Source organism: Papilio polytes, unplaced genomic scaffold (genome assembly GCF_000836215.1).
Source record: "Papilio polytes unplaced genomic scaffold, Ppol_1.0 DF824303.1, whole genome shotgun sequence".
Taxonomy (NCBI): domain Eukaryota; kingdom Metazoa; phylum Arthropoda; class Insecta; order Lepidoptera; family Papilionidae; genus Papilio; species Papilio polytes.
In genome coordinates, this window is record NW_013524901.1 from 64,217 (window position 1) to 79,937 (window position 15,721).

The 15,721-nt window shown below is 42.7% G+C and overlaps 1 protein-coding gene across 1 annotated transcript in view; it reads right to left on the bottom strand.

The window, feature by feature from the left end:
* Positions 1–517: 517 nt before the first annotated feature.
* Positions 518–15,721, bottom strand: part of LOC106100449 (protein vestigial) — an 18,722-nt gene continuing 3,518 nt past the window's right edge. Inside the window, exons 2-4 of the mRNA XM_013279311.1 lie at positions 15,622–15,716; positions 8,705–9,001; positions 518–2,032 (exon numbers count right to left, since the gene is read on the bottom strand). Coding sequence (XP_013134765.1) covers positions 1,983–2,032; positions 8,705–9,001; positions 15,622–15,716 — 442 coding nt within the window. The 3' untranslated portion in view covers positions 518–1,982. The remainder of the gene's footprint in view (positions 2,033–8,704; positions 9,002–15,621; positions 15,717–15,721) is intronic.

Genomic DNA, 15,721 nt, shown 5'->3' on the forward strand with positions numbered 1-15,721 from the left:
CTCGGCTCGGCGCGCACCAGACACTGACACAACTTCTGTTCATCTAATACAACTTCAATAATCTCAGCATTGCTGATGATATACAGTACATTGTTTATTGATATATGATAACACGCTTTAACTGTTTGTTACTGTAAAAGCAGAAACTCTGTCAAATTGTAAATCCTAAGATTTATTAGCCAGTTACGGTTAAAATTCGAATTATGTTCTTAAAACGATTATATAATTTATGTAACTTTTTTATGAATTAAAATCAATTAAATTGTTTCAGATTTTTAGAGATGCATACATTTATTGATATGTAGCATGTATTTGAACCTATTTAAATGGCATGATATAATGCCATGATTAATAAAAGGAAATGCGCGAAACAAAGGAAACCAAAACTTATCGGTGTTTACAACATGTATTTGGTAAATGTTGTGTGCTTCCAGCCAATCATAGGATTCAACTTGCTTTGCTTCTCTACAGTAACATGTAATAGGTATATACATTTACAATTGAGATATTTTTTAAATTTCTAATAAGCAATTACAATAGATTTTAAACAATATTCATGAATACAAACATTTTGCAGACATGATGCTGTCGCCACGGAGAACATCGATATCAACAACATAGTAGTGGCGATCGGTGCGGTTGACGCCACACGCCACACGCCACACGCCACACACCGCACGTCGATCGCTGCCGCGCTCTACGCCCTATGTACAACTTTACGCCCTAGCGCCACATATCTACGTATATAACTATGGCTAACCTATTTATTTATTTACTAGCTATGGGTATGTATTTACATACTTGTCTATATATTTAATACCTATTAACGGCTTGCGGGCGTGTAGCGCGTGCGGGGAGTGCGGGGAGTGCGGGGCGTGAGGGGCTGTCTGTGGCAACCAGTTTGGTGCACGGCTTACACAACCGTATGATTAAACATTTTATATATCTCTACGTACGTAAAGTATCACCCTCGCCCCGCCGCGTCTCTGAATTGGAATGCTACCAAAGAATTGTTAATAATGAGTGTGCTTGCACTGCGTGTATAATAAGACTGAATGTTGCCGGGCACATTCGCATATGCAACCCCGCGCGTCCCCGCCGCCCCCGCCGCCACCACCGCCACCACCGCCACCACCGCCCCGTCACACATGTCACATGTCGCATGGTTGTCTAGAGAGAGGTATAGTGCCATACAAACATTGTGGCGGCTCTCAATTAGGTAAGAGACACAGCGCACAATACAATACTAGCTATAGGGGGTATGTGAAGAATGAGTCCGCGGGCCTCTACGCTTCCTCCGCCGAAATGGGACAGCTACACCTTTAACATGTGTATTCGCATAACCGTAATTTAACGTAAACTTTGAATCTTGTAATACAATTTTCCTTGCTTTAGATATACGTATATATACGTATGTACGGCCCGTCCTGTGGCCGCACCACCCTGACCACTGTTCCAACTGGCTCCGCCACAACCACATAAACTATAATATACAATAGCAACACTAAAACGTCTCATGTTGATTATTCTGTGGAATTACATTTCGAGCAAATAGCTAATTTTTAATGTTTAGGGATAATATTGTAAATCAACAATGCTGCGAATAATAATTAATTGAAACTGATAAGAAGTAAGGTGTGGCGTTGTAAAATCAGGCGGTGAAACATCATATTGTTGTTTTACAATAATACAGATCAGCGGTGGCGCGGTGTCGCCCCCCCCCCCTTGCTGGTTGACACTTCGACAGGAGCGGCAGAGCAACGGGAGCAGCACGAGCCGCTCCTGTCGGCTATAAGCTTAACTACGCCTAAACCGATCGCTAGCTAACTTTATGCCTACAACTAGAGTAATGTCTTTCTTTACAGCCTTGCAGTGTTCAGACGACGAACGCGGCCGTAGCCCGCGCCTGCCGCACGCCGAACACGCCGAGCACGCTGGGCACGCCGCGTACGCCGCACGCTACGTGCGCGCCGTGTGCGTCCTCAGAACCAGTACAAATCCTTGGAAGTATCTTGCACCTGCGCCTCCAGACCTGAGACAAAGAACAGTCGTGTTATCGTCGTATGGACCAGGGTGTCAGAGCCGGCGGGAAGCAGTATTTTCTTCATTTCGAATGTTTTCCATGTACGCACCTAGTGCTACTGGTTAGTCACACTATTACATTTTACGTAAAAGTTGATATCTGCTCGGACATTATTTCGAAAAAATTATAATTGCTTACATATATTATGAAGATTTGTCAATAAATAAATAACGTCATGTTAGTAGAGGCAGACGCGCCGACGACTGTCTGTAAATGCCTAAAGATGGTCCTACTTTACGTATGAAATTGAAATATAGTGAAAAAATGAGTGTTGCTAGCGTAGTGATCTTGCGAAAAATAACCTGTCTTCATTATGTTAAGCTTCTGAACCGCAAATACATTCCTGATAATTACAAGTATGTATCTTGATTACAGTGAGTAGCCGTTCAATGGCGGCGGCGATGGTTGGCACAGTCGGTGTGGTCTCAACAGTTGAATAGATTTTAATTCAAGCGTCCGATGTGCCGGCATAGCGGCCATAGCTTCCATAGCGCACATTGCATCGCGGCCGGCGCGCGCTGCGGTATGAGACAACACGGCTCAAAGCTGTGCTGTACCGCGCCGGCACACGTCCCTCGCGCACGTCACGTCACGTCACGTCAATGCGCACGCGCCGCTCTGCGGTTACACAACAGTTTCGCAACAGCAGAGAGATAAATGTAAGAATAGAATATCTGATATATTCTATTCTTACATGAACTGTATCAATGGTCTTTACAGTAAAGCTACATAACCATAAAGGTAACATGTAAATGTAAATAGGTACAGTAGATATTGCAGATATTTCGTTTACGATTCGTTTGTTACGTCAACAACCGTTCAACTTACGACAAATATCGATTTGCAACACTTCATAAAATGTAAGGATAGTCCAAAAAACCATCATGCGTAAAAGGAATAAAAAGTGAAACATTTCAATTTTGATATTTGCTATTGCAAAATTTTACAAAATGTAAGCAACAAATACAGTTTTAATGTGACGCGGATGATGCCGCACCGGAACAGCCGGTATTTCATAGAATATCTATTTTATAAAAATCAAAGAACACCATATTTTTTGTTAAGCATTAAGCTCATAGTACCTATTTTATCGGATTTTGTTTTGTTTTGAAACATAACATTTTGTTTTTACGTCGCTTTCCTCATTTTTGGAATAATTTTTGTTTTCTTCTCGGTTTTTGATGAATCTGTTCGATAGCTAATTTCCATTACATGAATTGGAAAAAAATGTATTAGGATCTCGATAATCTGTCCGCGACAGATACATTGTGAGGAGAGAGCTAGCACAACAACACAATTCTTTGCCAATAGAGACGGCGCAGGGAGTCTCACGAGAACAGACTACAGACACAAGCCGCCGCCGCCGCCGCCGCCGCCGCCGCCGCACTGGCACCGCACCGGGGTCGCAGCGCTGTCGGTGCACAGGTATTAATTAAATGTGTGGAGTGCGTCGACAGCGGCGCGCGCTGGCAGCGCACGGGGAGGAGGCAGTAATTGACATCGCTCATGATTTAGTATCAGGACGCGAGGAGCCCGCCCGAAGGCGGGGCTCACGCCACCGCGATTGGCTCTGCTTCGCCGGGCACGGGCCCCGCCCGCCGCCCGTTGCCGCCTCGTGTTCCTGCTCGCCTGGTAGCAGGCGGCCGCGCGCCGCGCGCTCGCCGCACCGCGCAGCGACGCGGCTGCGTGGCGGCAGGACGCGGCGCATCTCCCATCTTTTACAATGACGGGAACAAACAATGTCCGATCGAATGAACGAGTGCCGTCGCCCTAACTATTTGCGACTACTGTGTGACAAGTGCGCCTTGCTTCGCTAGATGGCGCTTTACACATGCTTAGGAAACAAAGGCTTTACATCAATAACGACAATCGCATTGTAGAATAGAATATGCGGGGGAAGTTTCAACGAAATGCAAGGAGCCTCTACCACACGCTGTTGCAGCGCGGCGGAAGACGGCAGCGCACCGCAGCGCACCGCAGCGCACCGCAGCGCACCGCAGCGCCCCCGTGACTCTAGGAGCTCATTAATGTCTACGTCACAATCTCTGTTGTGTGACAATTATATTAAGTACCAACGTTCGCCCGCGACTTCGTCCGCGTGAAATTATTAAAAAAAAACAATATACCAAATTTCGTCAAATTCCGTTCAGCCGTTTAGATTATAAACTCGAACAAACAACCATCCATGGACCTATAGTTTGTCGTGTTGTTTGATATGAAGTATTGAATTCAATTTGTATGGAGGCAAATGCCATACTTAATAGACAGGTATCTTAGGGACGAAACAAACACGCATAGTTCGCTATGTTCGAATATCGATAGTTCATAATTGTTCGCAATTTATTCGGTTTAAATAATTATCGAACTCAACTAAAATTATTTTTTTCTTATTAACTAATTAAGAGGACAATTGTAGTATTGATTATAGTGTAGAGAATTTAGTGATGACAGAAATAATAGTGAAATCCAATTTGATTACGTACGGCTGTAGTAGTAATAAACATTTATTTACTTTCATTATTTGTAATGGTCCCGCAGGTCGTTATAATTTGTGAAACAGTGTTTTTTAATTTATGAACTACAACTAAGAATCTATCGATTCCAACTTTTATAAATAAAAATTTAAAATCGAAAATCGATAAGATTCATGACTGACTTGACACATCCCATCCCTACTAAATTTCAAATGGAATGTCAAACTAATCTATCTTATTAAGACGAAACTATAAATTTTCTTATTTATAATATTAACTAGTATGATAAAGCACGTCATGTAATAAATACATACAGTAATAGTAATTAAACGCCGCTACAACAATAATACTATACAACATTAATTTTCTAAAAAAACAATAGACAGCAGTGAGATAATTTTCAGAGTGAGACATGTAGGTACAGTAGACAATGTTTACAGAAGACACATTTATGTCTGCTAATTATGATATCACAATATCTACACTCAATAAATAGCGCGCTTGAACGTACTATTAATACAAATCGTATTTCGTACAAATGGTATAATATTTTTTTATATCTGCTTGTCTGGGCGCAAGTCCGGAATTTTTCCGAGTAATCGCAGAAATGGTCGGACCGATTTTAACAGGACTTATAATAGAAAGTAGCTTGTGTAGGCGCCAGTAACATGGGGCAATTCTTGTTGAGTTGCAGGATGACGTTGGCAAATTGAATCTAATTCCTCTTCAATGGGACGGTGCCCGGACTAACTCGGAGGACAGAGCGCCCTCGCCCGCTGGACCCCGCCCCTCCCGGCCCCGCCCCGCCGCGCCCCGCAGCCGCCATGTTCAAAAGGTTTCGCCGGCGGCGGCCCCACATTCCGGCGACCGTGCGAAGGTCCGCGACAACCGGCACTTTATCGATATCGATAATGACAATATGTCTCAAACTGACAACATATGTAAGGTGTTATGGGCCCTCGGTTGTCTACGTTTATACTCGTATTACATTCAGCTTTGTAAATCATCAATTATCATCATCAAATTCTCTTGAATTGTAAAATAACATCAGTATTTTGTTATATATTCTTTCAAATATTTAATATATTTATGATTCCCTGGGCTGTTGTTAATAAAATGCCACCGATGGATTAAACTAAACGTAACGCGATCCTAATTAATCCTTACAATCCATACAAGGGAACGCGGTACGACCGCTTCGTATGCACGGCGCCGCTTGGCAGCTAGGCACAACACTATCCCCATATTATTTTGCTCCGCGGAAGGAATTACTAAACATATATCACTCGATGGCATCTACGTTTTCATATTAAAAATGCCGAGCCGTCCCTCCCCCTGCGTATGTCGCCGCACGCGAGGGCGCGCGGCCTCCCTCTCTGCCCGTCTGCCCACAGTAATGTCGCAAACACACTAATACATAGATATAGTGCATGCGTCCATTGCTAGTGCGGGCTGGTTGACTCTCGCGGCCTGGGAGCCTGGGACTCAGCACAGTGGGGAAACACAGTATTTATATAATAAACATTGTATACCGGTAAATAAAACTAGGACCATTTCAGCGCGAACTGGAGATAACAAATTAATCAAGCAATAAAAGTTTACAGAAGACGACACGAGGGGTGGTGACGCTGCGGCGACGCGGCGGCTCAAGTTTGATACGTCACAAGAATACTCTTCTGTGAAAGTTCCATCTTTACATTTTTCACTATTACTATGCTAAACATAACCAAGTAATTAATACGAGAACGAGATATTGCGGTACACTTGCAACTTGCTACACAATTTGTAACGGAATTAATTAATAAGAAAATAGCGGGCCACGGAACTTCTATGTCATAAGTATTCATAGATAGAAATCGAAAACAACCAAAGTTTTGGAAAATGTAGTCTATTCCTGCGCTGGTTTTAGCGATTTTAAATAATCGCCATTAGGACGCACTATTTCACGACGCCTACGTGCGGCGCGGCGCAGCGTGCAGTGCGGTGTTGTAGCTCTCACGTGTATATAATTTATTATATACATAGATGTATAACGTTAGGAGAAATTCCCGCTCCGCTGTCGCTCGGCTGGGGTTCTTATATGACGCGCGAGTTAAATAATCATCGCGAGTTATTCGGAGGGCGCGCATCCGACGTCCGCGGGAGCGCGGGGGAACACGGGGGGCAGGCGGTTCGGGAGGGGAAGAGGTTGAGGAATTTAATTCGGCGGCGCGTCCCTCGCGGTGCAAATTAATTTTAATCACCGTCATTAGAACAGGAGCCGGCGGCTTTGAAGTCGCCGCGCGCGGTTTTTGCGCGGCTTGGCCGCCGCCGCTGCCGCCGCCGCCGCGCACGTAGCCATTCAGCGAAATGGTTCATCATTTAAGATAAACAATCGAAAGTAACTTTTTAAACAAACTTTAAATCATATTGAACCTGTTCTTCGTAGTCAATATTTAAGTAATAAAAATATTTTAAGTGGAATTATAAAAAAGCATATTCTAACCCTAATGTTATCCTTATAATGTCAGGAATTTGGTTCATTACATTTGGAATTGCAGGATAAATGTAATAAAGGGCCCTGCCCTCTGATGCGTACGCTTCAAGTAGGAGGGTAATAAGACTGGGGCAATATGCAATATGCAGAGCGAGTGCGGCCTGCCAACGCGCTTTCGATATAATTTAAATCCCTTCATTTCCCATCATTAGTTTGATCTCGATGGACTACGCCGTCGATGTAATATGAACAGAGAAAACGTTTTTGTTACGACTTGGTTCCAGATCAACATTTGTGATAAGTTCTGCTAAAAGCACCCAAGTGAAACCGTGAAACCGGTCAGAGACTAAGTAAGTAGGTAGTCGATAGTAAAATGCGATCGTATTGTTTTCCTGCATCCGAAATTTCATTACTAAACAATCTGGGAGAAGGTTAAATCAAATGCACACAAAGAAACAATTCTATACAAAGGGATCCCCTGAGCGCGCACAAAGCGGCAGGGGTACGGTGCCAGTGGATTAGTGCGGACGATCTGACAGTGGGCCGCTGCAGGTCGGGGCCGCGGGACCAAGCGAGCACCAGCGGCCAGCAGCAGCAGTCGCGTGACAAGCTGCCTGCAGCCACGATTCATTCGAGCTGACGGCAAACGACAACGCCTCTCCGCTAAATAATTACTATTCAAGAATTCACAACTCGCCTGGAATCTCTTTGAGCAAAGAAAATATTTCAAAGGCCGCACGGTGCCGCCGCTCTATATCGTTTGTTTGTATCAACAAATGTCCCGGCCCGTCCCAGCCACAGCCGCCTGTTACGCGCAGTCGCCGGCAGCTCCGACATGAATGATTATAATAATCTAAATTGTTATTCGCCAATATTCTACTGAACATGACATGTACATGAACACGACCACGTGTGAGACAGACAAGGGTGACCGTCACGCTGCGCCGAACGGTAGGTGTAAAAGACGAAGAACGCGAACAGCAAGCAACAAGCGGCGAGCGACGAGCGGCGAGCGGCGAGCGGCGAGCGGCCGAAGCAAAAAGTCAACGATACTATCGTATGAGTGTGCAAGGGGAGGGCGGAGGAATGCGAGGTCGCCTGCGGCTTTCATCTGCCGCCGTCCTCCCCCCGCCACCTCTCCGCCACCCGCTGCTGATCTTATAAATTAGCTCGGACGTCTCCCGGCACAAAGACGGTGGTAGTGCGCTCTTCTCAGCCCGCCGCCCAACGCCCGCAACCGACCTCTCCATTCAAAAGTTTCCAGTTTGTTTGGTTACGTACCTACCTATTCTATCATGTTTGTATTGTATTATTATTATATTTTATTTTAAATGTTATAATTGAACTGGAATGTGGAACAGACAGTGAGCTGTGTGAGCGCTGTCGCTGCAGGAACGTCTAAAATTTGACATTTTTTAGTATTCCTTCACTCAGAAATTCCGTTACAAAGGTCATTTTTCAGGCCTATGTTGCTGTCGTGGCCAGGGATCAAATAAGCTTTATAAATAAGATCATTTCTTTTTTTAGAAGAAACATATACACATGTGATTTTATTTTTTCGGCCAAAAGGTAAATATTTTCTTTCTTTCCACTAGGCCAGTTAACTATAGACTAAAATTTGCTGAAACTTAATGTATCAGTGTTGCAAGGTAGTGTGTGGTAGGTACTGACCGGGCACGGCGGGGTAGGAGTAAGGCGCGCAGGCGGCGGGGTCGAGGTGCGCGTGCTGGGCGCCCCACTCGACGGGCTTGTACTGAGCGTGCAGACCGCCGCGGCCCAGCAGCAGGCCACCGTAGCCGACGTGCTGGTAGTCGCGGGCGTAGCCGTACGGCTGGTGCCAGGGGTCGTACTCGTACAGCTCGAGGCCGCAGCCCGGCGCGCCGGCCGGCCCGCCAGGCGCGCCCGCGCCGCACGCCGCCGCGTTGAAGAACGAAGCTGGCAGGTTTCGCGACGCCAGCGGCACACTCTCTGCGCACACATGGACACACGTTACAACCACATCCATTTCCACCTTCACCTACACCTAGCATTCACACTACGACTATACCCACCTTTAACTCATACTTACTATGATACTTGAATTATATTTATTTAAATTACAAGCTCTGTCCGCGTGAAGTTTAAAAGTTCTAAATTTACGTTCGCTCGTTTTTCCCCCTATTATCTAAAGCGTTAACTTAGTAGTAATCTACGTAATACCAGAAATCTATTGATGTAAGATGAAATTTCTAAGCCCGGTAGTTTGTTTGCTAATTTTTCAGTTACTCTTGTTGTTTATGTTCGCTATATCTACTAAACTTTTTGTCCAATATAAAACTGTAAAGGACTATTATTCTACACTAGCTGTTCCCGTGCGGCTTCATCCGCATGAAGTTATAAAAACTTTATTTTTTATTGTTTCATCATCACCAGCTCACTATACGTCCCCACCGAGGGGCTCGGAGCCTACCCTAAAGTTAGGGTGACTAGGCCATAGTCAACCACGCTGGCCAATTATTATTTATTGTTAACATTTGACAAATTCTCAATTTCAAATGTCAAAATGCCATGACATGATGACAAACCATGGCAACCTTGCTTCCTTAATGTTGGCAGCTCGTAGTTTATGGTCTGTTCCCACAGAGTATAGTGTGTCTAAATAAGATAGATAGCTTGATAAATGACGCATATGAAGTATCGAATTCAATTTGTATGAAAGTATATGCCATACTTAATAGACAGGTATCGTAGTGACGAAACAAACACGCAGCGAACAATTTTGAACTATCGATATTCGGTTTAAATAATTATCGAACTCAACTAAAATTATTACTTTCTTATTAACTAATTTAAAGGACAATTCTAGTATTGATTATAATGTAGAGAATTTAGCAATGACAGAAATAATAGCGAAATCCAATTCGATTACGTACGGCTGTAGTAGTAATAAACATTTATTTACTCTCATTATTTGTCATGGTCATTATTAATTTGAGAAAACAGTGTTTTTTTTATTTCATGAGTTATAACTATAAATCTATCGATTCCAACTTCTATTAGAATAAAAATCAATAATAGATAAGATTCATGACTGATTTTACACACCATCCCTACTAAATTTGAAGTGAATTGTCAAACTAATCTAAATTATTTAGACACACTATAGTAGATGCTTTTTTTTGGCATTTTCATGAAATAAAAAGTGACATTTAATGTTAGGGTAATAGTGACAAGTTGGTGACAAGGCTTGTCAGTTCACTTCGCGTCTTTACCTAACGCATTTTGTGTGGTTTTTAATGTTATTCCTTAAAATAAAATGATGAAAATGTTTAAAAGTAGTGCAAGAGCGTTTTATCGCTGAGAAGTAGGGGGATCCAGTAATCACATTTGAAAATGTGAATCATCTTGTGTCTGTGGCAATCAGAATTTGTTATCGTTTTTAATTCAAGAAATTCTCTCAAGGCAACGCATATTGTGATTTCAAAAAAATGTCAAATACTAATTGACTTAAAAATATTTTGCTGAGAGTTGTTTTATTTTCTATTTCAAATTGCAGTGATAGATTTTTGTGCAACTGGAAGTATGGCCTTCTTGACATAAATTCCATATTTACTTACGTAATAAAGAAATTATTGTGTGTACTCAGTAATGTATCAAAAACTAATCTATATCTTTACTAATATAATAAAGCGTAAACACTTAGGTATTATTTTGTGGCGTAGGATGTCAGCAATCACAGCATGTTTTTGAATATTCCTTTCTTTAATAAAAAGCCCTAAACTTACGACATGCATTAGGCTATAGATTTTTACGATGTTAAATTTGGGGTTTTGATGTTAAATAAATGAATTAGAAAAAAATCTTCGTCTGGGAAAGGGAACATCAACTACAAGCTACCAACATTAAGAAAGCAATGGCAACCTTGCCATTTGTGATCATGTCATGTCATTTTGACATTTGCAATTGATTATTAGACAAATGTAAACCTTAAAATTAAAACCATAAAACATTCATAATTTTATGCGGATGAAGTCGCACGGGAACAACTAGTTGTCTGATATTTTTTGACCGACTTCCCAAAAGAAGGAGGTACTCAATTCGTCTGTATGTTTTTTTTTATGTGTTATGGCATAATAAAACGCACAGTTCATACCACGGGGCATAACCATATAGTTTGTAATGTGCTTTAATTGTAAACATAGCGTAAAAATATATAGCCTTAAGCGTGTCGTGTAGGTTTTTTTATTAAAGAAAGAATTAAAAAATATACTGTGATTGCTGACATCATACGCCACAAAATGTGTGTTTACGCTTTATTACATTATAATAGATTAAATTCTCCTAACAACAAAAGCATTTATTTAGATAAGGATTAATATTGAAAGCAATAAAACAACGATGCAAATAACATGCCTTTTTTAATTAATTTTGCAAACAAAAAAGTGGTGATTGTAAAAAACCGTCAAAGATAAATATATGCTCTTGCGCTTTTTTTAGAACTTGAGATGAAATGAGATCTAAAATTCATCCATACATCATTTTTAAGTACCTGTGTAGGCAGCGTAAGCTGAAAAAAGTCAAAATGATTATTTAACGCGAGTTAGTAATATAGATGTAATTCGTATACGGCGCTAAACAAAAATTGGTACAGAAAAGAAACTCGCTTGTTGTTGTCGATGGCTGGCAGTGACCAGTGACACGAGAGACATCCATTGCTGACGGACAAGAACAGTGTTGGCGAAAAAAGTAGATACAATGCGCAATGGCAGGTGGTTTGACGAGCTGTACCAGTTCCGTTGTCCACAGGGCAGGCGGCGAGGCGCGGCGCGGCGCGACGGCTAGTGACAGCGGCGGTGTCAATAGGTAATTGACCACAAGTCTCATATTAATTAATTATGCTCCGTACGGGCGACGGCGGGGGCTGGGCAGCGCGGGGGGAGTAAGACTCACTCATACGGCGAACGGCGAGTGACATCGACAGTCAATTAGGAGAATTTGAATTCATTCACTCATTCCTTAAATAGCTTAAGACAGGCTCTGGATTTGTGACACATGTGGGGCGCGCGGTCGCTCGCGGACCGGTTCGCCGCCGTCGGATAATCGCATACATGAATAAGTTATCATAAAACGAAAACAAACATTGAAAAAATATAATGAACTTTGTGCTGGTGTGGTGACTTTTAGCCCTAGAGTGTCCCGCAGCCCACAGCTGGGCAGTGTTAGGCAAGATTTGATTGCAATTAACAATTAAATATTACCCACCAATGCCGAATCATTCGCTCCGCTCTGACACTTTGCTAGTCAATAAGAAGTGAAGCGGCAGTGAAACCGCGAAACATTATCATATTTTATAAATATACTGTCCAAATTAACAAAGTGTTCAATGAACTTGTAATGTAAACGTGTAACTTGTGCCTAAGTTAACGAGTGAGGCGGCGCGCGGGGAGGGGGGAGGGTAGTGGGGAAGTTAAGTTATTCTTGTAAGCTCTCTTGTGCCGCCTCGTGCCCGGAGCTTCCACAAATCCGAGCATTGTTCAAGCCTCGCATATCTCTTCATCAAATCTCACTTGACAAAATAATCTTAGAAAACTTTTGAAGGTTGATATGGTCGTAAACTTTCAGATTGAAAAGTTATTATTTTGACAAGCAAAGTAGAACTTCTTGTTCCTTGATTTGATGAGGAGTGAGCTTGTGGGCGACGGCCAAGCCGTTGCCGGGCACGGCTGGGCAGCGTGCCTACCGAGTGCGCGCTAGCAATCCTCCAGTAGAACAGAAGCGCACCGCAGTGCCGCTTCGCTTCACCGCATTGCATACATATTCATTATCTATTCCGCAACTGATATCGAACGGGCAAAAAGTGCCGACTTTTATTCAGACACAATCCAACGCATATTATACAAATCGCCGGCCAGGGACAGCTGCCCCAGACACGGACAGACTCAGAGTATTAAAATCTAACGCCACAGAGGCGTGCTCTGTCACACATCGGTAGAACGTCTAGTCGTCGAGTTTTTAGATAACTATTTTAACATAGTTACGAAGTTAGTATCAATTTTGCATGTTAATGCTCAAAATACAAGATACGGATTTCAAGAATGCCTCGTTGTCGGTAAGGTGTTGGATGGTGGTGGTGGTGGTGGTGGTCAAGTGAAAACATTAACGATAAGAAATAAATAAAAACGGTCATTACATCGTTACTCTAATATCAAATACATTTAGTTACGACACGGGTCAGTAGCACATGCTGTTACTACAAAGAATGTCGTGGCAACAAAAGCACAGACAAACTCAGATAAATGGACAGATATAAGCCCTAAGAAGGTTTTCAAGAATAACGAAATATTGACTAATTATGAGAAATAAAAGCGTTGCGGCGGGCGTTCGTCGGCAAGTTGTCACGCAGTGGCGCGGGCCGAAACAGCGCGGCCAGCAACAATGGGCTAGAGCTGGAGCCCCGCGCTCCCCCCCGCCCGGTACGACGAAGTGCGAAAAAATCCTCAGCGGCTTCGTGGAACACGGTCGCGGTCGCGGTAAATCAGCGCTCGGTCCTTCTTTGCGACACATTTAATTGCGGTTCGAGCCGCCTCCCCTCCGCCCTTCGTACCACAGCACAAAGCAATATGTTCTTATATGGGTTATGGATCTTTCTGGACACATCTTAGACTTGCCACTTACTACATGAAGACAAACCTAAATTACAGTGGGTATACGAAAGTAGTTGTCTGCATTATGGCATGGCCGACGTTGATTGCCTTGCGTTGTCAATGTAATCGTAGGTACTGAATTATATAAGGTGTCCAATTCCAGTATCTGATGACGTCAGCAGTACGTCACGCCTTTAAGCGGCATGATAACGTTACAATATTGTAGCGACAGCGGCGCTGAGTGAGCGGCAACAGCTCCTTCGGTATTCACATATTTATGGAATTCTACACGTTTTTATAGTCGACGACATACCTCTCAAACTCAAACACATCTACACAAACGATTTTTTTTTATTACACAACGAGATGTATTTGCTTGATAGTTTAAATACAAATTCAATTTGGACATAAAAGCTTAATTCGAATAAGACTTCGGAATCATCGAGGATATTAATTTTGATGAAAGTATTCAATCTCATCACCCGGAAATAAATAAAATAATATGTATTTTTCGACAAAAGATTTAAGCTAGCGATGTCTTTGAACAAGTTTTAGTGGTGGAATCAATGCTGCTGTCCAATGAGAGCCGTGTAGGAACATATGTATGTGTCGAGGGCAGTGTAGAGTGTAGACACAGCCTTACCACTCACTATTACAGCACGACTAGATAATGCCAAGTAATTGATTCAATTATTTCTTCTTAAGGTAACGACTATAGTATTAAAATCTTCCGCGTTTTGCAGTAAATATGCGCAATTATGTGAAACAGACAAACTTACGATGAATTAAATATTAAAATCAAAATTAGAATAGAAGATGGTCTTTTCTATTAACAATACCATGAACCTATGGACTTAAAATGTATATCGTTGAAGGTCTAGTCGCATGGCTGCCGCTAGGGCTTGGGTGACAGAAAATAATAAAATACCCGACCGACCTTTTACCATAATCCCGATTAAAGCCTTTACTTTTATCTATAGAATATCTAGGATGACTGTAGCATGTCCGATTCATTTTAGTAGACGACGAGGTCTGTGCAATGTGAGGGCAAGATTTGTGTTTACACAAGATCTTACTTTACATCGGCATATCGGTTCACAGAAAGAGAGCGCATCGCACAATGCAGATGACAGGGTGCAGAGCGCAGGGGACAGGGCGCAGGGGGACAGGGCAACGTGTTTTTCTCGGTGGGAATCACTAATTAGCTTCGGCCGTTTGATCTGCCGGCGGCATTCGGCCCCTGTCGGCCGGACCCCCCGCCCGCGACCCCGCGCCTCCTCCCTACTACGCTACTAACTCACATTTCCTTTTATAACAAAAAGTTTCATTAAATACGAAGGACTTTATGGTTTATTTTAAAGGCAGCGTGGGTTTATAACGGTCAAGGAAAACGCACGGTAGTTTTATTGAAGCATATATTCGACCCATTGCCCATTGCGGCGAGACACTGAAACGTTCTTGGTCGAGAGAAATGACGCGATTTAATTATTTACTGCTTTACTTGTTGATCTTCCTTGCTTAACTGCAAGCTGGGGCGGCCCACAGGCGTCAGTCGCCGTCGTACAGTACATGTGATACATCACATCACTTGTTTTTAAAATTTTTTAAACGGCGAGACTCGCAAAGCTAATTTTGCGAGGTCTTGTGCAAGGAATTTAAAAAAAAGAATCTTCAGCAATAAAGGCTTTATTATTATTATTATTATTATAGTTCACTAGTTTTCGCCCACGACTCCGATCGCGTGGAATTAAATAAAATTAAAGTGAGTTGCCTATGTGTTCTTTAAGGTTATTCTCTACATCTATACCAAAATTCATCCAAATCCGATCCGCCTTTTAGGCTACAAACTCTAACAAACATCCATCCATGATCGCATGATGAAGACAATCTCTCATAATACTAACGTCCATTTGGAGGGCATTGGTAAATATACCCTTTATAAGCTTTAAAAATTAATGTACTTACCTTTGGGTTTATCGATGGCGAGAGCGCGCGCAAAGTGCTCATCGACGACGGCGGCGACGTCGCCCGCGTAGTGTGTGAACACGACGCAGTTGGCGCTGAC